At 39.5% G+C, this 17,752-nt stretch overlaps 1 protein-coding gene across 5 annotated transcripts in view; it reads right to left on the bottom strand.

Moving 5' to 3' along the window:
* VGLL4 (vestigial like family member 4) overlaps positions 1–17,752 on the bottom strand; it is a 158,051-nt gene that overhangs the window by 81,693 nt on the left and 58,606 nt on the right. The window contains exon 1 of one of the 5 annotated variants that reach the window (XM_032327368.1): positions 1,608–2,337. The exons of the other annotated variants lie outside the window; for them this stretch is intronic. Coding sequence (XP_032183259.1) covers positions 1,608–1,689 — 82 coding nt within the window. The 5' untranslated portion in view covers positions 1,690–2,337. Of the gene's footprint in view, positions 1–1,607; positions 2,338–17,752 lie in introns of those variants that run through there. 5 annotated transcript variants of the gene reach the window in all.

A 17,752-nucleotide genomic window follows, 5' to 3' on the forward strand; every position in this document is an offset into this window, starting at 1 on the left:
ATGGGGTATCAATTTCCTTGCAGTCCGTCTATTCCTCAGTTAGGCTGATAATTACATTTTGTTTTGTTTTGAAAAATATCATATTACACAATGACAAAGACAAGCCAACAGATCTTGCCTTAAAAGTCTGTGATTTCTTATTCAGTGAAGAAAGAAATGTTTTTAAAAACTGCAGTATGTTAATTTCACAAGAAACAAGCCCAGTTACTTGTTGCTGCCCAGTCACCATCCTGAAGAAGTCTGCTTTTAAAATGAGTGACTTCAGATGATCTACTTAAAGCAGCAGATTCAAAGAAAGCTATCCACCATAATTCTCATCAGTGAAACAAGCAGGAGTTAAAAATATTTATATACCTTTTTAAAAAAAATCTTAAGTATGAAATCCTTATCCAGAGTTAAAAACACAGACACACACACTACACACACACACACACAAACAGTATGAATGAGATTTCATTTTCCTTGAAGGGGAAAGGGTAAGTTTTCAACTGATTAGGCAACAGGCCTGAAATTTTACATGCAAGTTTCTTCAATGTTTTCTTTTCCAAAAGAAACGTTTAGTTCACTATTAAGAGAAAACATGGAAACTGGTTCCACTGAATCAGAAAGGAGATGTCTCCTCCTCTATTTGTATGTGGTTACAACAAAAAACACTCCTCCTGCCAAGCTAAATTCCCCCGGAGATGCCTCTCCAGCCACTCAAACCCAGGCCATTACCACTTTTTCAAATTGCACGTAGATAATGTTTCCAACACATTAAGAAGTTGCTTTTTCTCTTCTTACTACTAACAGTTCGAAATGCTACAAGGCAGTGGAGAAACACCTCATGGTTATAACAGGAGGTAATAAACAATAAGAATTCAGAGTAGGTTCCTTTCTTTCTTTTTTTCTTTCTTCCTTTCTTTCAATTTAGCTTTCTGGTTGGTGTGTTGTGCAATCACTTCCACAAGGGACCGGAGTATGGAGGGAACATCCTTCAATGTCAGAACTCTCTCAGAGCTGTACAGGAAATGGGAAATCAGACAAAGAGCCAGCCTGTGCTTTGTGACATGGGTGCCCTTTCAGTCCCCCAAACTGAATAGAAAAATTCTTCATTGTTTGGGACAATCGCTCCTGAAAACAAAAACTCACTGTAACTTTCTGTTCCCCTCTACATGAAAATCCCAAGTACTGATTGGAATACAACATGAATACTGTAGATAGTGCATGTTTAAAATAAGTATCAAACCCGGGGGGGGGGGGCGGGGGACAACATGTTTAACTTTTCTTGGACCTAGAAGTTCTTCCTCTAAAGAAAACATCAACAGAATTAAAAAATAATCATATTATCAAGAGTTAAAAATGTGAAGAGTTAATATGTTGCAAGCAAAAAGGAAACTTTTAACAGTTTATATTTCACTGCCTTCCCTCCCCCACTGTTACCCTGAAGGCTAAGATACAAACAACAAACTTTGTACTGAAAATAGTACATAATCAACACTCGCCTTTCAAAGCACCCTGAAATCTCAAGAAAGAGAACAAAATACACAGAAGGCATTCAGAACCCTAAAGGAGGAGTGGCCTTGACAAAAGCAAGAGAAGAGCAATTTCTAGAACAGAACCTCTACCTTCGTAGCAGAGAATGCCGATATTGTTGTTCATCTTGTCCAAGTACTGGTAGTTCAACAGGTCCATCTTCATAAATAGCATTTATTGGGCTCGCACAGAAAACCAGCTCTTTGCTTTTGCCCCAAAGAGTATGTTTCAAAAAATCAATTATTACTGAGTAGCTCCTGGCTCTTCTCAAACTTCACAAAGACTGTGAGGCCCAGCCTCAGATGATCAAAACAAAGTATGTAAAAGTTAAAAAAAAAAAAAGAAGAAGAAGAAGAAGAAAGAAAGAAAAAGAAAAGAAAAAACACGCACGAAAAATCAAACACAAAAACCCTTCAAGGGCTTAATTGTAGACGGTGTATGTTTTGTATCCTCAATCGAGCACTTAAAAACGTTTCAGAAGTCTTTACGAATCTTTCTTCGAAATAAAAAAGGGGTGAAAAAAGCAAAACACGAAGCACATTTCCTAGGACAAAGCCGCGCTCGCTTTCCTCACAGCCCGCTGCAAGTTAACTGCGCTGACATGCTGGCTATGCCTGGTATGACTCGTATGTAAACGAGCTTCCTCTTCCCAGCGGGAGGGAGCACGGAGCATGCTCACTGAATCCCTGGAGCTCTTCAAATGTCAGGGATATTTTCTGCACAAGATCAGTCTCTAAATGTATTAAGTGTTTGAAAGAAAGAGAAAGAGGAGGTGGAGAGTCTGTGCAGAGGGGCTGCGGCAGAGCTGCTCTCGACAGGAAACAGGCTTGCCACTGGAGAACCGTAGGAGGAGAAAGAAAACCCAGGAAGTTTCTTTTTCGGGAGCTGAGTAAAAAGTAAAAAATCCATCATGGAAGCAAACTTCCATAGAATTTAACTTTTTGGTGCATCTTTGCTGTCAGGGTCCAGAAACACACACTGTTTTTTGCTGTGGTACATACACTGCACATCTATGTAAGGTTTCTTTTTTCTTTCTTCTAAAAATTGTTTTATAAGGTCCATTTATACTTGAACTGTGTATTTCAAATTTTGATGTTAATGTTACATATAACTTCCCTCATAATCTTCATGACAACTCACATGAACAGGGCAGAGACAGTATCATCTTTTTACAACAGAGGGATTAAATGACTGGCCCAGGACCCCAAAACAGTCGGTAGAACTACTTTTAAGGTATTTTCCGCCCTAATAATTTTTCAAAACACAACAACAACAACAAAACCAGGAAGGAAAAAAGAGAAAATAGAGAGAGAAGTTTAAGCAAGTAAGAAAGGTATATCCAAAACCACATGCCTATTTGAAACAATGGGGTGTGGGGGGAGAATAAAAATATTTTCACTTTGCGTGTGTGAAAGCTGCTCCATCTATGTATTAATGGCTAGTAGTATGCTGCTGTGCTGTTCCTATCCTGTTCCTTTAAGAGCCTTAAACTGCATATCTCCAGTATCTAGCACAAGTAGGCACCCAAAAGCTGTTTACTGAATGAGTAAATCACTGAATGTTCAGAGCCTTCAGCACATGAAGAGCACACTAGCAAACAGAGGGGAAAAATCATTTTATCTTTGCAGACTGTAGCTAGCTTTTGGCACCACAAATAGACTAATAATTCACCACAGGAAGTGTTTGTATATTGGTATATTGTATGCTATTGTATATGGGTATATTGTATGCTATTGGGAGATCTAGAAAATATTAAGCAGTGGCATAGAGTAGACCAAGACCTGAAATTTTAATACTCTAAAGTAAGAGTTGAATAAATGATTTCAAGGAATTTGATTTTTAAAATCCAGCAATAATTGCACTTCAGATGTTAGACATTCATGGCAAGTTGTTCTAATCATATCTTATTAGATTAATAAAACACCCAATACCACCACCATCACTGGATAGGAGCAGGTGAAGCAGACAACTCAAGATTTCACGAGCTTTAATTTATAAGGGTATTAACACTAGGTTATGTATTCTGGATACTGAATAAGCTATACTGAAAGACATATATACCATCAACCATAATTAAAATAATGGTGTTTGGCAGGGAGGGTCAGAAGAAGCTCTGATAGCATCTATAATACACTAGATTATTACATCTCAAACAGTCTTAATATTTTTAAGCACCACATTCAAATTCAAATGATAGTTTTAGCATATAATTACTGTGCTGTTCTTTGACATCAGGTCTCAATCAGAAAACATGATGAGTCATTAGCATGTCCCCTATGGGAGAAAGTTGGCTGCACATTAGAATCAACGTGGACTTTTTAAAAATCCTGATGCTGAGGTGGCATCAAACTTATCCGAGGAGGTGGGACCCAGGATCAGTATCATTTTTAGAGTCTGAGGTGATTCTAAAATGCAGTCAAGGTTGAAAACCCTTGTTTTTATCAAAGAGGAAAAAAAATTTACCTCCCTTAAGATACTTCAATTTTATTTTGAGGAGGAGAGTTTTCTATTTTAAAATATAGTGATTGAGGGGCACTTGGGTGGCTCATTTGGATTAAGCCTCTGACTTTAGCTAAGGTCATGATCTCAGGATCCTGGGATCGAGTCCCACATCGGGCTCTCTGCTCGGCAGGGAGCCTGCTTCCTCCTCTGTCTCTGCCTGCCTCTCCACCTACTTGTGATCTCTCTCTCTCTCTCTCTCTCTCTGTCAAATAAATAAATAAATAATCTTTTAAAAAAATAAATAAAATAAAGTATAGTGATTTAGGGGTGACTGGGTCAGTTAAGCGTCTGCCTTCCACTCAGGTCACGATCCCAGAGTCCTGGGATCAAGCCCCAAGTCTGGCTCCCTGATCAGCGTGAATGCTGCTTCTCCCTCTGTGCCTCCTCTTGCTCAGGTTCTCTCTCTTTCTCCTCCCAAGTAAATAAATAAAATCTTTTAAATAATATAATATGACATAATATACAACTAATATATAACTAATATATATAATATAATATAAGTGACTTAGCCAGATTCAAACAGTACAGCTGTCCAGGAAGGTATGAGTACTTTATAACTTCCCCGAAATGAGGCTATGTCACTTGCAATGTGGCCTCTGTGTGGCCATTATCTGTGTGGACAGTCCCAGAGGTGTATACTTTGACTTGCATTTACAGCCATCAGTGGCAAAATTCCCGGTATCCAGGCCCATGGATGGGTTCTAGAACTGGTTGCTACTATCCATAAGAGATAGATACGGAAATGGAGAGTGAACATTTCAAAACTTTCAAAGCAGTTTGACAGAGCAATTTAATGCCTCTTTAGTTAAGATTTAATTTAAATCTTAATTTTAAAAAATGAGGGTTTATTTTTTTATAGTTTTAGTTACTGAGTTTTATTACATTTTATAAAAGCTGGCAGAAAAAAAACAACACAGAAAACCTGGTTCCCCCGTCCTCCCCAGGCAGTCTGAGCAGCTGGCTAGTTACAAAGGTGGACTGCAGTGCAGTGACCTCCCTCGACGAGTCCATTCCCAGCTCCTCGCGAGTCTTTCACCTCATGCTTCAAGCACACCGAATCACACATTTTAACACCACATTATTTCACTCCTCGGTGCATATGCTCTCTTCATGCAAGACTTTTCCAGCCTGTCTACTCAGCAAACACCTATTCTCCCCTTAAGACTTGGCATACGCCTCTCATGTCCTGTGGGACCCCGCCCCATCCTTCTACCTTCTTGCTCCCTGTTCTCCGTTATTGTGTTTCCAGAAACACACCTCAATCCTGAATGCATCTAGACTTGAAGAACAAGGACTATGGACTCCTCACTTCTTCAAGGTCAGTCTGGCATTAGCCTGGCACAAGGTAGGCCAATCAGCAAATATCTGTTGGACAAAATCAATAAGATTAAAACACCTCACAGGGGGAGTGTCTGGGTGGCTCAGTTGGTAAAGCAGCTGCCTTCAGCTCAGGTCATGATACCAGGGTTGTGGGATTGAGTCCTGCATCAGGATTCTTGCTCAGTGGGGAGTCTGCTTCTCCCTCTGCCCTTCACCTGGCTCGTGCTTTCCCTAGCTCTCTCTCAAATAAATAAATAAAATCCTTCCCAAAAAAATGTGATATTTTAAAAATTAAGTGATTCTGTATATGCCAAATTAATAACAACAAAAAGACTTTTCAGTCTTATTTATGTGCTGGTGAGGTGAGATCCTAGTAGACTCTGTGTTTACTGCTAGTGAAGTGTAAACAGATCATGCCTTTCTATAGAGCAGTCTGACATTCATATCGAGCTATTTGTGGTGTTGAAAATGCACATACTGGGGGGTGTGGAACGTTTGTATTCCCTTCTTTGCACCAGACTCTACTTCTAGAACTCTGCCTCAAGGAAATACTAAGATTTGATCAAAGCGTTACATAAAGATGCTTACCACCCTTTTATTTACAATGCTGAAAACTTGAAAACCTGAAGTCCAAAGAGACTACATTTAAACTACAGTATATAGGGGCTCCTGGGTGGCTCAGTCAGCTAAGCATCTGACTCTTGATTTTAGCTCAGGTCATGATCTCAGGGTTCTGAGATGGAGGCCCATGCCGGGCTCCACGCTGAGCATGGAGCCTGCTTAAGATTCTCTCTCTCCCTCTCCCCTCAACCCCCAACCCCCACTCAGCTCTCTCTGTTGCTCTCTAAAAAACAGTAACAACAACAACAAAAACCTACAGTATATTGACAGAATATTATGCAGCTATTAAAATTCCTTCAAAATTATTACAACATGAGGAAAGGCTATACTATGATCTGTATGATAATAGTACTACATGTTAGCTGAATATAATCAAAATAGGATGTAAAGGTAATATGTACACAATATACCAGTTTTGCTTCTATACTAATGAGACAGACACATTTATAGGAAAAAAGTATACATATGTATTAAAAACATAATAAAAAATACCAAAACGACAGTGTCTATCTTTGAGGAGTGGGCATTATGACATTTTTTCTGTATTTCTAATTAAACTACATATATGAAATACATATATTTCATATATAATCAAGGTGAGGGTGAGGAAGGTTCCCCACTTATTAAAAAGCAAGCGCATAATGAGAAAACATGCCCTGGTAAGGCATGAGCAGTGGATCATTTGTATCTTATCTGTAAACACCTCAACATATCACTTTGATTCACGTTTAACAACTAAAGATTCCAAATATTTATTTAGACCTTTTTGAGATTCAAAGATGTTTATGATGTTTATTCGAACACGTCCTAAAGGGACAAAAGAGAAGCTCTTTCTACTTTAAACTTTCAGAGCAGGTAGACACATATGCATATGCTTTCTGTCTCCTATTGTTTACTAATTATTTCACGTATTAGTATCGATTCCCCAAGACCTCTCTGTCTTCTGGAGCACAAGGAAACAGAGCTTCAGGGCTTGGCATAAAGCTCCCCACGGCACACGGCAAGTGTTCCATGCATGTTCACTACGGCGGCGTCTCAGCACCTCTGTGGGTAACAATGACAGCAGTCCAGGCTGATTACTAAGTTAAATTGTTCAATTTGCTAGAGTTAACTACCAGTTTAGAACAGAATCACCAAAACTGTGAGCTGCTTAAAAGCCAGAAGATCAAATTCACTCTCCAGATATGTTTTTAAAAACAAAATGCCCTCGTTAGAGCATGTGCAGGGAAGGGAAATTTGTTTTAACTTGATTTTTTTAAAGTTAAAAACTTAAATTCCAGTTAGTTAATGTACAGTGTAATATTAGTTTGAGGTGTACAACACCCAGTGCTCATCACTGTTAAGTGCCCTCCTAAATTCCCATCACCTATGTCACCCATCCCCTCTGCTAACCATCAGTGTGTTCTCTGTCCTTAAAAGTTTTCTTTGTTTGCTCCCTCTCTCTTCCCCCCTGCTTTGCTCATTTGTTTTGTTTCTTAAATTCCACATGAGTGAAATCATATAGGATTTGTCTTTCTCTAACTGATTTCACTTAGTATAAAACTTTTTAGCTCCCATTCACACTGTTATAAATGGCAAGATTTCATTCTTTTTGTGGCAGAATAATATTCCATTGCATACACACATACACACACACACACACACACACACACACACACACATCTTCTTTATCCATTCATCAGTGGATGGACACCTGGGCTGCTTCCATCTGGCTATTGTACATAATGCTGCTGTAAACACTGGGGTGTGTGTATGGAGAAGGTGATATTTTATTTTATTTTATCTTATCTATCTTATCTTATTTTATTTCTTAAGAGAAGTGGGGATGGATAGAGAGAGGGGAAGAGAGAGAATCCCAAGCAGGCTCCATTGCTGGGCTCGATCTCACAATCCTGAGATCATGACCTGTGCTGAAATCAAGAGTTAGATGCTTAACCAACTGAGCCACCCAGGCACTCCAAGGAGGGACTCTTTTTTTTTTTTTTTTTTTTTAAAGATTTTATTTATTTTTATTTGACAGAGAGAGATCACAAGCAGGCAGAGAGGCAGGCAGAGAGAGAGGAGGAAGCAGGCTCCCCGCTGAGCAGAGAGCCCAATGCGGGACTCGATCCCAGGACCCTGAGATCATGACCTGAGCCGAAGGCAGCGGCTTAACCCACTGAGCCACCCAGGCGCCCCCAAGGAGGGACTCTTTTAATGTTAAGTCTAACAATAATCTCTTCAAAGACACAGGGAAGTAGAAATAACCCTACTATTCTATTTGGTTCCTTTAGTGGATTCAATTGCTCTCTTCCCAGGATTCTAGGTAAGCTAGATATGTAATTAATGCTCTTGTTTAAGTTTTCTCTTTACCACACATTTATTCTTTTTAAATAATTTTAATCTGATACATGAATAATAATCAAAACAAACCTAACCAAAGGAAGAAAGTAAGTTTGACTATACCTTGACCTAAAGTCTCAATTGAACAAGAAGCTCACTGTAGAAAAATACTTAAGAGCATCTCTAGAATCCACTGCCATTTGTGGTTACATTCCTCAGTATAGTATGAACAGCAAGAGTAACAATGATGAGGATGCTTGTACAACATTTCCTTGGGTAAGGCACTTTTCCTTTTTTATCTAATTATATTAATTGCTAAGATGAAGGTTTTAGAAGGAAAGCACAGAAAAAAAGATTAAATTAACACCTAGACTGATTGTCAAGAAAAAAGATTTAAGAAACCAAACTTTCTTTGCTGTTAAATATTGTCTAGAATGCAAAGTTTCGTAGGTCCTTAAAGGCCTCCTTAAAACCCCAACCTCAAGAATCCCATTAGTTAGGATTAATCTGTATAATCCACCATATTTTAAGCATACTGCACTTAAATCTAAAACAAAGGAGATTATGAGACAATTTATATATCTGTCACCCACCAGTTTATAAAGACTGCTTTGTACCTACTAGGTCTTCAACAACATAGCTGTTAAACAATAAGATACCAAAACAAAAACAATTTTCAAATGCCTCAAATATCAATGAGGTAAACCTATATATCTGTCAGGTTTCCTATGTTAACTTCATTTTCTTTCAAGAAAAGAATTCCTAAATATATAATAAAATATAGCTTTTTCTCTAACTTGGAGTTCCTCACAGAGGAATGATGAAAAATATGCACTATTTTATTAACTTTTTCACAAAAGCAAATACTTTTGATTATAAAATAGTCCCATTTCTAAGTTAAAGTACTCTCAACTTTTTTTTTTTTTAATGATTTTATTTTTAAGTAATCTCTAACCCAACATGAGGCTTGAACTTGCAGCCCCAAGATCAAGAGTCATGTGCTCTACGGATTTCTCCAGCCAGGCTCCCCAAAACACTCTCCACTTCTATTAAGTACTACTAGATTATTTGCTGTAATATAGTGAGATTTTAGTACAAATAGAAGTACTTTTTAAAAAAACTTAAAAAGGTGCTGCAAAGATTTAAATTTTCAATACAACAGTGCCCTCTATGGGTGAATTTTAAATAGAAACAACAATTTTGAGAATTCAAACTGCACAATTTGGGCCATTTTCACCATAAGACATTATATTTCAAATACAATAAGCCTCTTATCTTAATTAATTTTAAAAGTCCCAGAAAATATATTTTTTTTAAGTAGGCCCCACACCCCGTGTGGGACCCCAAAGCAAATATTTTTTAACAAACAGCTGAACTATCACTAAACTATGCAACATTAAAATACTAACAAAACCAATTCAATTATTATCAAATGAATGAATATAAAATCTTCCTTTATTAACATGAATTTAAGATATAAATGGTTCTTAAAGTATTATTTTATGTTTTATATATATTTTGAAGCATAGTGGATATACAATTCTATACTGGTTTTGGGTGCACCACATAGTGAATCAACATTTATATATATTACCAAGTGATCACCATAACAAGTTAGCTAACATCTTGAGGTTGAGGTCCTCTCTTTTTTTTTTTTTAAAAAAGATTATTTATTTATTTATTTATTTATTTATTTATTTATTTATTTATTTGAAAGACAGAGATCACAAGTAAGCAGAGAGGCAGGCAAAGAGAGGAGGGGGAAGCAGGCTCCCTGCTGAGCAGAGAGCCCGATCCCAGGACCCTGGGACCATGACCTGAGCTGAAGGCAGAGGCTTAACCCACTGAGCCACCCTTGTGCTCCAGAACTGAGTTCTTAAATTGGAATAAATCAGTACTGGGAGAAGGAACTGAATCAATCAGCATTCCCAAGGAAGGAGAAATCTCTTGCAAAACACCATGCCTTATTAGTTTACAGCTAGAACCTTATACATTTGACAACGTATAAGCAAATGTTTTGTCGCAAACGAAACTTTTACCATAGAGGTTTTCATTACTAAAAAAAACTTAGGTTCAGTAAATCCCATCCAAAGAAACTTCACAAATAAAATATTAATAATAAAAGATTATTCTGCTATTCACATTCTCACAAACCATAATCATCCACAGATGTATTCCTTCAAGGCTAAAACTGCCTTCCACGGTAAAAATCAGAGAAGAAATCCAATGGAGGAAAAGTCCCCAAGATTTAACATTTGAAGGGCTAAGATCACTGACCATCCCAACGTCTGGACTAATCTTCAAGTAACAGTTCAATCTGCCTTCACAGTACCTGAGTATGCAGCATTTTCTACCTCCAGAACCACCCATTCAACCAGTTAGGATCCCATCCAGAAAATAAACCCCACACTTAAAGGAGGATTTTAATGCTTCCCTGCCTTGTGCCCCCTTCTAGGTAGTACCCCCATAAGGTAACTAATACCCTACTCTTTCACAACATAAATTAGTTTGACCACCTCATATAGAGTATGTCCTATATTCTTCTGTGACTAGATTTTTCCACTCGACTTTATGAGTATTACACTTATTTTTTTTCTTTTTTTAAGATTTTATTTATTTATTTTAGAGAGAGAGAGAATTGCTTCTTAGGCTTTTGCCTAAGATCAAGTGTAGAGAGAGAGAGAGAACATGCAAGCAGGGGGAGGGGCAGAGAGAGAAGGAAAAAGAGAATCTTAAGCAGAATCCATGTTGAGCATGAAGCCTTTCGTGGGACTCAATCTCATGGCCCTGAGATCATGATCTGAACCAAAATCAAGAGTCAGATGCTCAACCGAGCCACCCAGGCACCCAGTATTTCCTTATTTTTATGTGTAGTTTAAAAAAAAAAAAATCATTCCTTTTCATGGCTATATAGCATTCCACTGCCCTAATAGATGACCACTTCTTTCATTCTACTATTGATGGGCATTTAGGCAGTTTTTATTTATTTGGGGGCAATTATAATGTTTGACACAAATCTTCTAGTACATGTCTTTGGTGAGCATATAGCTGGGTTTTGTTGTTGTTATTGTGGTTGTTGTTCTGGTAAGTCTTAAAATCAGATATTGTGTGTCCTCCCACTTTATTTTTTTGCAGCTTTACATTTTTATGTTTTTCCACTGTAGCTGACACACAATGACAAAAAAGCAGCCATACCAACACACAGTCCTGCCAGCAATGTATGGGATTACAGGATGTTCCACACCCTTGCCGACACATTCCCACTACTCTGGTAAATATGGAACAGCCACACTGTGGTTTTACTTTATACTTCTCTGACCAACAGTAAAACTCCTAAATGCTTTAAGAGGCAAAGAGACAGGCTCCACCACACAGAACAGAAGGGGGAGAGTCTAGGCCACTGGCTCTCAACCAGAGCAATTCTGCTTCCCCCCGGCCTGGGGGACATTTGGTGATGGCTGGTTGTCACAACATGGGGGATACTACGGACATCTAGCAGCAGATAGAGGCCAGCGATATGCCAAAGGTGCTACAATACACAGGACCAGCCCCCCACAACAAAGGATCTGCTAGACCAAAATGGCAACAATGTCATTATCAAGAAACCCTGGTTTAAGCAACCCATTATTAGAAATTTTCTCCTTAGCCATATAATCAGTGGCCAGTACAGCTCAAGAGGCCAATTTCCTATTGTCTCAAAATGTTATTTTCTCCCTAAAGATGAAGGGATAAAAGACAAAGGATAACAAAAGCCAAACTATTGAAAGAGCCTAGGTGTCTATCAACAGATGAATGGATAAAGAAGATGTGGCGTATAAATGTGTGTGTGTGTGTGTACACAATGGAATATTATGCAGCTATCAAAAAGAACATGAAATCTTGCCATTTGCAACCACATGGATGGAACCAGGTATTATGCTAACTGAAGTAAGTCAATCAGAGAAAGAGAACTATCATATGATTTCTCTGATATGAGGCATTTGAGAGACAGGGTGGAGACTCATGGGGGGAAGGGAGGGAAAAATGAAACAAGATGGGATGGGAGGGAGACAAACCATAAGAGACTCTTAATTTCAGGAAATAAACTGAGGGTTGCTGCGGGGGGGGAGCGGTGAGGAGGGGTTAGGGGAAGGTGGCTGGGATATGGACACTGGGGAAGGTATGTGCTATGGTGAGTGCTGTGAATTGTGTAAGACTGATGATTTATAGACCCGCACCCCCAGAAAAAAAATACATTATATGTTAATTAAAAAAAAAAAAAAGGACAAAGGACAGTACTAGATGGTGGGCGTGATTCACAGAGTAGCGTAGCATGGCTGTCATGTTCTTTCTCACACCTGGTTTCTTTTTTAATCCCCACAACAATGTTATCAGGGACATCATAGTTTTACAGATGAGGAAACAGGTATCAGCTAGCCTAAGTGGCTTGTCCAAACTTACACAAACAGGGGTGGGCTCTGGATCTGAACCTGTGCTTTTCCACTACACCCAAAATCTTACTTTCAACTAAAAATAAGAGCTTTTAAAGTCCACAAGGATTATGAACTTGCGAGGGACAAGTTTCACATCAGATCTGCAAAAAGCAACTGAATAAAAACGGTATGGGGGCGCCTGGGTGACTGAGTTTGGTGAACCCTCTTGCCTTAGGCTCAGGTCATGATCTCAGGGTCCTGGGATGGAGCCCTGAGTTGGGCTCCTTGCTCTGTGGGGTGTCTGCTTCTTGCTCTGCCCCTCCCCCCACTTGTGCTCATGCTCTCTCTCTCAAATAAATAAATAAAATTTCTCTAAAAAAATTTTTTTAACTGGATATGAAAATCAGATCATTTGCAATGTTAAGATTAAGACAGACCTATAAGAACTATACCTTTAAACTTTTAAATAAATCCACCTTCCTCACCACACTGTGAGCTCTTTGAAGCTAGATCATGTCTTTTTTTTTTTTTTTTTTTTTTTTTAAATTTGCTCCAATGCCTATAGGAGTAGGCATTTAAAGTTCCTCGGATTACTGACCTAAAACCCTGGTGAGGGAAGACAGAGTCTTCACAAAGTAAGCAGATGGTTCAGATTTTACTTTTTCACCCAACTATATTTAGTAAAGTAGAATTAAAAGGTTATTGTTGCAAATATTTAATTAATTTAAACAACAGTCAGTACCATCAAATTTTTTTCACAACACAATCAAATTTTTCCAAGGATGGATTTGCACACATTGCCCTGTCAATCATCCTTCAGGTTGTGATGCATCCATTAGTGAGGACTTCACAGCTTTAAGGCCACCATCAACTAGAAGAGCAGTTTGCAATCCTGGTCACATATCACAATCACCCAGGAGACTCTGAAAGCCATGGATGCCCAGGCCCTGTGTCTAGAAGGTGATTTAGTAAATCTGGGGTGGGACACAGTTGGGCCCAGAAAGATGTATTTTCAATTTATGCCCAGGAAACAGCTGCACTTGGTACTGTTTGAAAATAGTTCCCTATGTAATTTTCACACGTGCCCCTCCTTGAGGTTCAGGAGCTCTGCACTGGGAATGTTGAGTGGAATTTAGTAAAGCACCTGTGTGAGGAAACCCCTTACCTTCCACACTCGCCAGAGTTCAAGGACATCCCAATGACTTATTCCTGGGCAGGACTAGGGGGCGACGTGAGCCAACCTTAGGGCTCAACTTCCTTCCCACTGGGAAGCAGGACTGTGAACTCCATCATTTGAATTTACACATTGTGTTTTGCTTTACATGGAAGAGACAAATGAATCCCCACATTCTCAGCCTGTCTTCTTTAACCACTGATACTCAGTAGCCAGAATAAAACTAGAGATTTATAAACTGCCAATACTCAACTGTTTTAATACCAGAAATGTACAAACCAGGCTTTTCTGCCTCTCCCCACATGGGTAGGTGTGTGTTAGTGTGTGAGGGGTCCTGGAAATGAGACAGGGCAATTACTGGAGGAGCAGAAAAGCATTTCCGCGGTATATGTGTCTAAGAGAAGGCTGGCAATGGTGAATTTGTAGTAACTCAGCACCATGTACCTTCCTGAGGAGGACTCAGACAGCTGTAATGTCACATTTGTATGTGCCTGTGATTAATGTCCATCTCCCTCCCAGTCTTTTCACTATTTTCCCAGAACCTACACAATGCTGGGTACTTTGGTAGCTGACCAATAAAGAAGTAAGTTTCTAACCAGGCTTCGAAAACTAGCTACATTCCGGCCTCTCAGAGAAGCACGGACTACTGTGGCCCCAAGCAGTAAACCACAGCTCTGGGGAGGGAATGAGACCCAAGAGAGAGAAGAGGGCCTAAGAATTAAGGATGAAGCCAAGGAGGAAGGGCTGTGAGGAAACACAGCTCTCCACAGAGGAAGTCAGGAATGGGGAGGTGAAGGAGGAGAAACAAGGTGAAACTGGAAGCTGGTAGCAATGAGGAGCCTACCCTTTCCACTCTCCAACCTCAGACTGGCTTTCCAGTAATAATTACAAAAAAAAAAAAAAAAAAAAAGGCACTAGACTCGAAGTCAGAAAAGTTAGGTTCCCAGTTCCCAGAGAATTCTCCCTCTCCCAGCCTTAATTGCCTTATCTGCAAAAGGAGAATAATAGGGGCGCCTGGGTGGCTCAGTGGGTTAAAGCCTCTGCCTTCCGCTCAGGTCATGATCTCAAGGTCTTGGGATCAAGCCCCACATTGGGCTCTCTGCTCGGTGGGGAGCCTGCTTCCCTCCTCTCTCTGCCTGCCTCTCTGCCTACTTGTGATCTCTCTCTGTCAAATAAATAAATAAATTCTTTTTTTTTTTTTTTAAAAAAAAGGAGAATAATAAAACTTCCCTTGCCCATAACAGGGCCGTCGAGGACCTAGTGAACAACAGCTATTACAGCGTTGCATCAACTACAAAGCAGGTACAAATGTAGAGATTCATTACTGCCATTCTTCCCACAGATGAGGTTTCTTGGTATCCCATGTGGAGAAGCGGAGCCTGTTCAGACAGTAAGACAGCCCTGCCCACTCCCCCACTCCCAAAGAACTTCAAACAGAAACATCTATAAAAACGCGGGAACAAAGGTCGTCTTCTTGTGGGTTAGCAGTTTCCTTATGCTTAATTAGACCTCTGTGGATTTCTGAAAGGGGAATCCAGGAAGGCCCGTGACGTGTACCTCCTCTGTGTATCCTGAGGAGGGAAAAGTAATTTAAGACGGCTGTGGATCTGCAAAGGAACACATCTATTTTTTTTTTTTTTTTAAATATGATCATGATGCATGCTCAGTTAAATTTAGTATACTTATCCTAAAAGTTGTCAAATATTTAAAAATCACATTGACTAGGTATCCATTATTTGGATGAAACAAAAGCCTATCCTGTAGACTGCATTAAAAACAGGGATCTAGGGGTGCCTGGGTGGATCAGTTGGTGAAACATATGCCTTGGGGTCAGGTCATGATCCTGGGGTCCTGGGATAGAGCCCCACGTTGAGCTCCCTGCTCGGCGGGGAGTCCGCTTCTCCCTCACTCTCTGTCCCTGCCCCTGGCTCGTGCTCCCCCACTCTCTCACTCAAATAAATACAATCTTTTGAAAAATAAAATGAAAATGAAAACGGGTTCTAATACTAGAGCAGATTTATTCTCTTGACTTCACACAAAATGTACATTTACTAACAAATCTCCCCAAGCCTCTTTCTTCTTTCTAATGTACTGTATGTCCCACTTCGATAGACAACATCCTTTCTCCAATCTCTGTGGTGCATGAATCAGCCTGAAAATTCTAGGGTTCCAGATAATTCCTCCCTTCCTTTTTACCCCTTACCCCTACCCAACCACAGGTTGCCACATTCATTTGCAATCTCCTGACAGAATTTCATGTTTTACAATAAATGGCAGTATTTACTATTTAGAGAGGGCTGTTTCAGCTGGGTTTATGGGTGATTTTTCTTTGGTTTTACTGACTGAAGTCATGTGGAGAGAGAGCACACTGTCTTCCCAGGGCAAAAAAAAAAAAAAAGAGAAACACACACACACACACACACACTTTTAGCCTAACAATGGGCATGAAGAAAATTGTTTAGCTCATTTTCCTGGTGGTTTGAATTAACAATACCAACAATAACAGCAAGAGGTCTTGAAGTAATCAGAAGTTTTACATTTCTTGGGGAGAACATGAAGGCAAGTCTTCTGCTACCTAGAGGGGAATCTGGCTTTTCAGCTCAGTAAGAATAAAAAGATCTAAAATTCCTGGTGGTCTTTAGTTCTAGGTTTAGTTCAGTTCTAGCTAGTTACTAGAGGGTTAAGGAGCCGAACCAGTTCACCCATAAAAGTTTCACAGATAATCTTACTACTTTTGAGCGGCTATCCGTGTTCTTTGAAATCCTCCTTGCTCAAAGACTCCTGTTACAGGATATCTGTGCTAACAACCCTGTGGTACAGGTTGCCAAGAAGAAAATTACGATCCTTGTTGCAATAATGCCAATTTACGTGGCATCAAAATAAACGATTCTTCCTGCTCCCTCTTCTCCGTTTTCCCAGTAAAACAAGTTTTAAAATGAGAGAGAGAAACATGAGAAAATACAGCTTTGCACCTGCACACTCAGGGCTGTCTGCTTCCTGTACAAATAACCAAATGGCGGGATTTTATTTATAGATGCTCTAAAAGTACAACTGTTTCTAAAGAGGTTAAAACACTTCTAGTTTTAGAAGAGAACCTGGAACCACCAAGGAAAGGTACACTAATACACTTTCCTTTGGAAAGCTGACGCATAAAATAGAAGCTTGCTTTCTCTTGTTTAAGCAAACCTTCCAAACCTCTTCTGACAGTCACTGCAGTGTGTTTGCTGCTTTAATATCATGACTAATTAAAGACCCAGCTGCCAATTTTAATAAACTGGGAAGGCCAGAGTGAAAAGGAATACATGAACTCTTTCTAGACCTTTCTTTTTATTCACCTGGCATGTGGCCCACTAATCTTCATGAAAGAAAAACCAAGTCTTCAATTCTCACTCGTAAATACACATTTAGCTAACAAGGAACAAAAAAGATAAGAGGCTCAGAAGAACTTGCCTAATATGCAATTATAAAGTACTGAAATGCCTACTATGCGCACTTAGTGCCTGAATGGGAAAATATTTTGAAGACCTGAAAAGTGCTATTTGGCTGTTGCAAGAAGACACTACATACAGACACTTAGAATTCTTGTTGTTGATAAAAGAGTGTTGCTGAGCCCCAGAAGCAGAGATATCCAACAAGATTTCGCATCCACATCTGAGGCCTACCCTCTACGCCTCAGGTACAATTCATCCTGCTCAGGATTACAGAGGAAGTGAAAATCCACCCAGCACAGATACAATTTTCCTACCTCTAAGTATTGTTTACTTGTCTTTGGGACCCCAGACATATGACAAGCAAGACATCCATAAAAAGACAGCTAGAGTGCCCTGTTAATGCAGGTACCACTTTGCTGGCCTAGAAGAGATGGGGACCCAAAGGTAAGACAGAG

Source organism: Mustela erminea, chromosome 1 (assembly GCF_009829155.1).
Source record: "Mustela erminea isolate mMusErm1 chromosome 1, mMusErm1.Pri, whole genome shotgun sequence".
Lineage (NCBI taxonomy): Eukaryota > Metazoa > Chordata > Mammalia > Carnivora > Mustelidae > Mustela > Mustela erminea.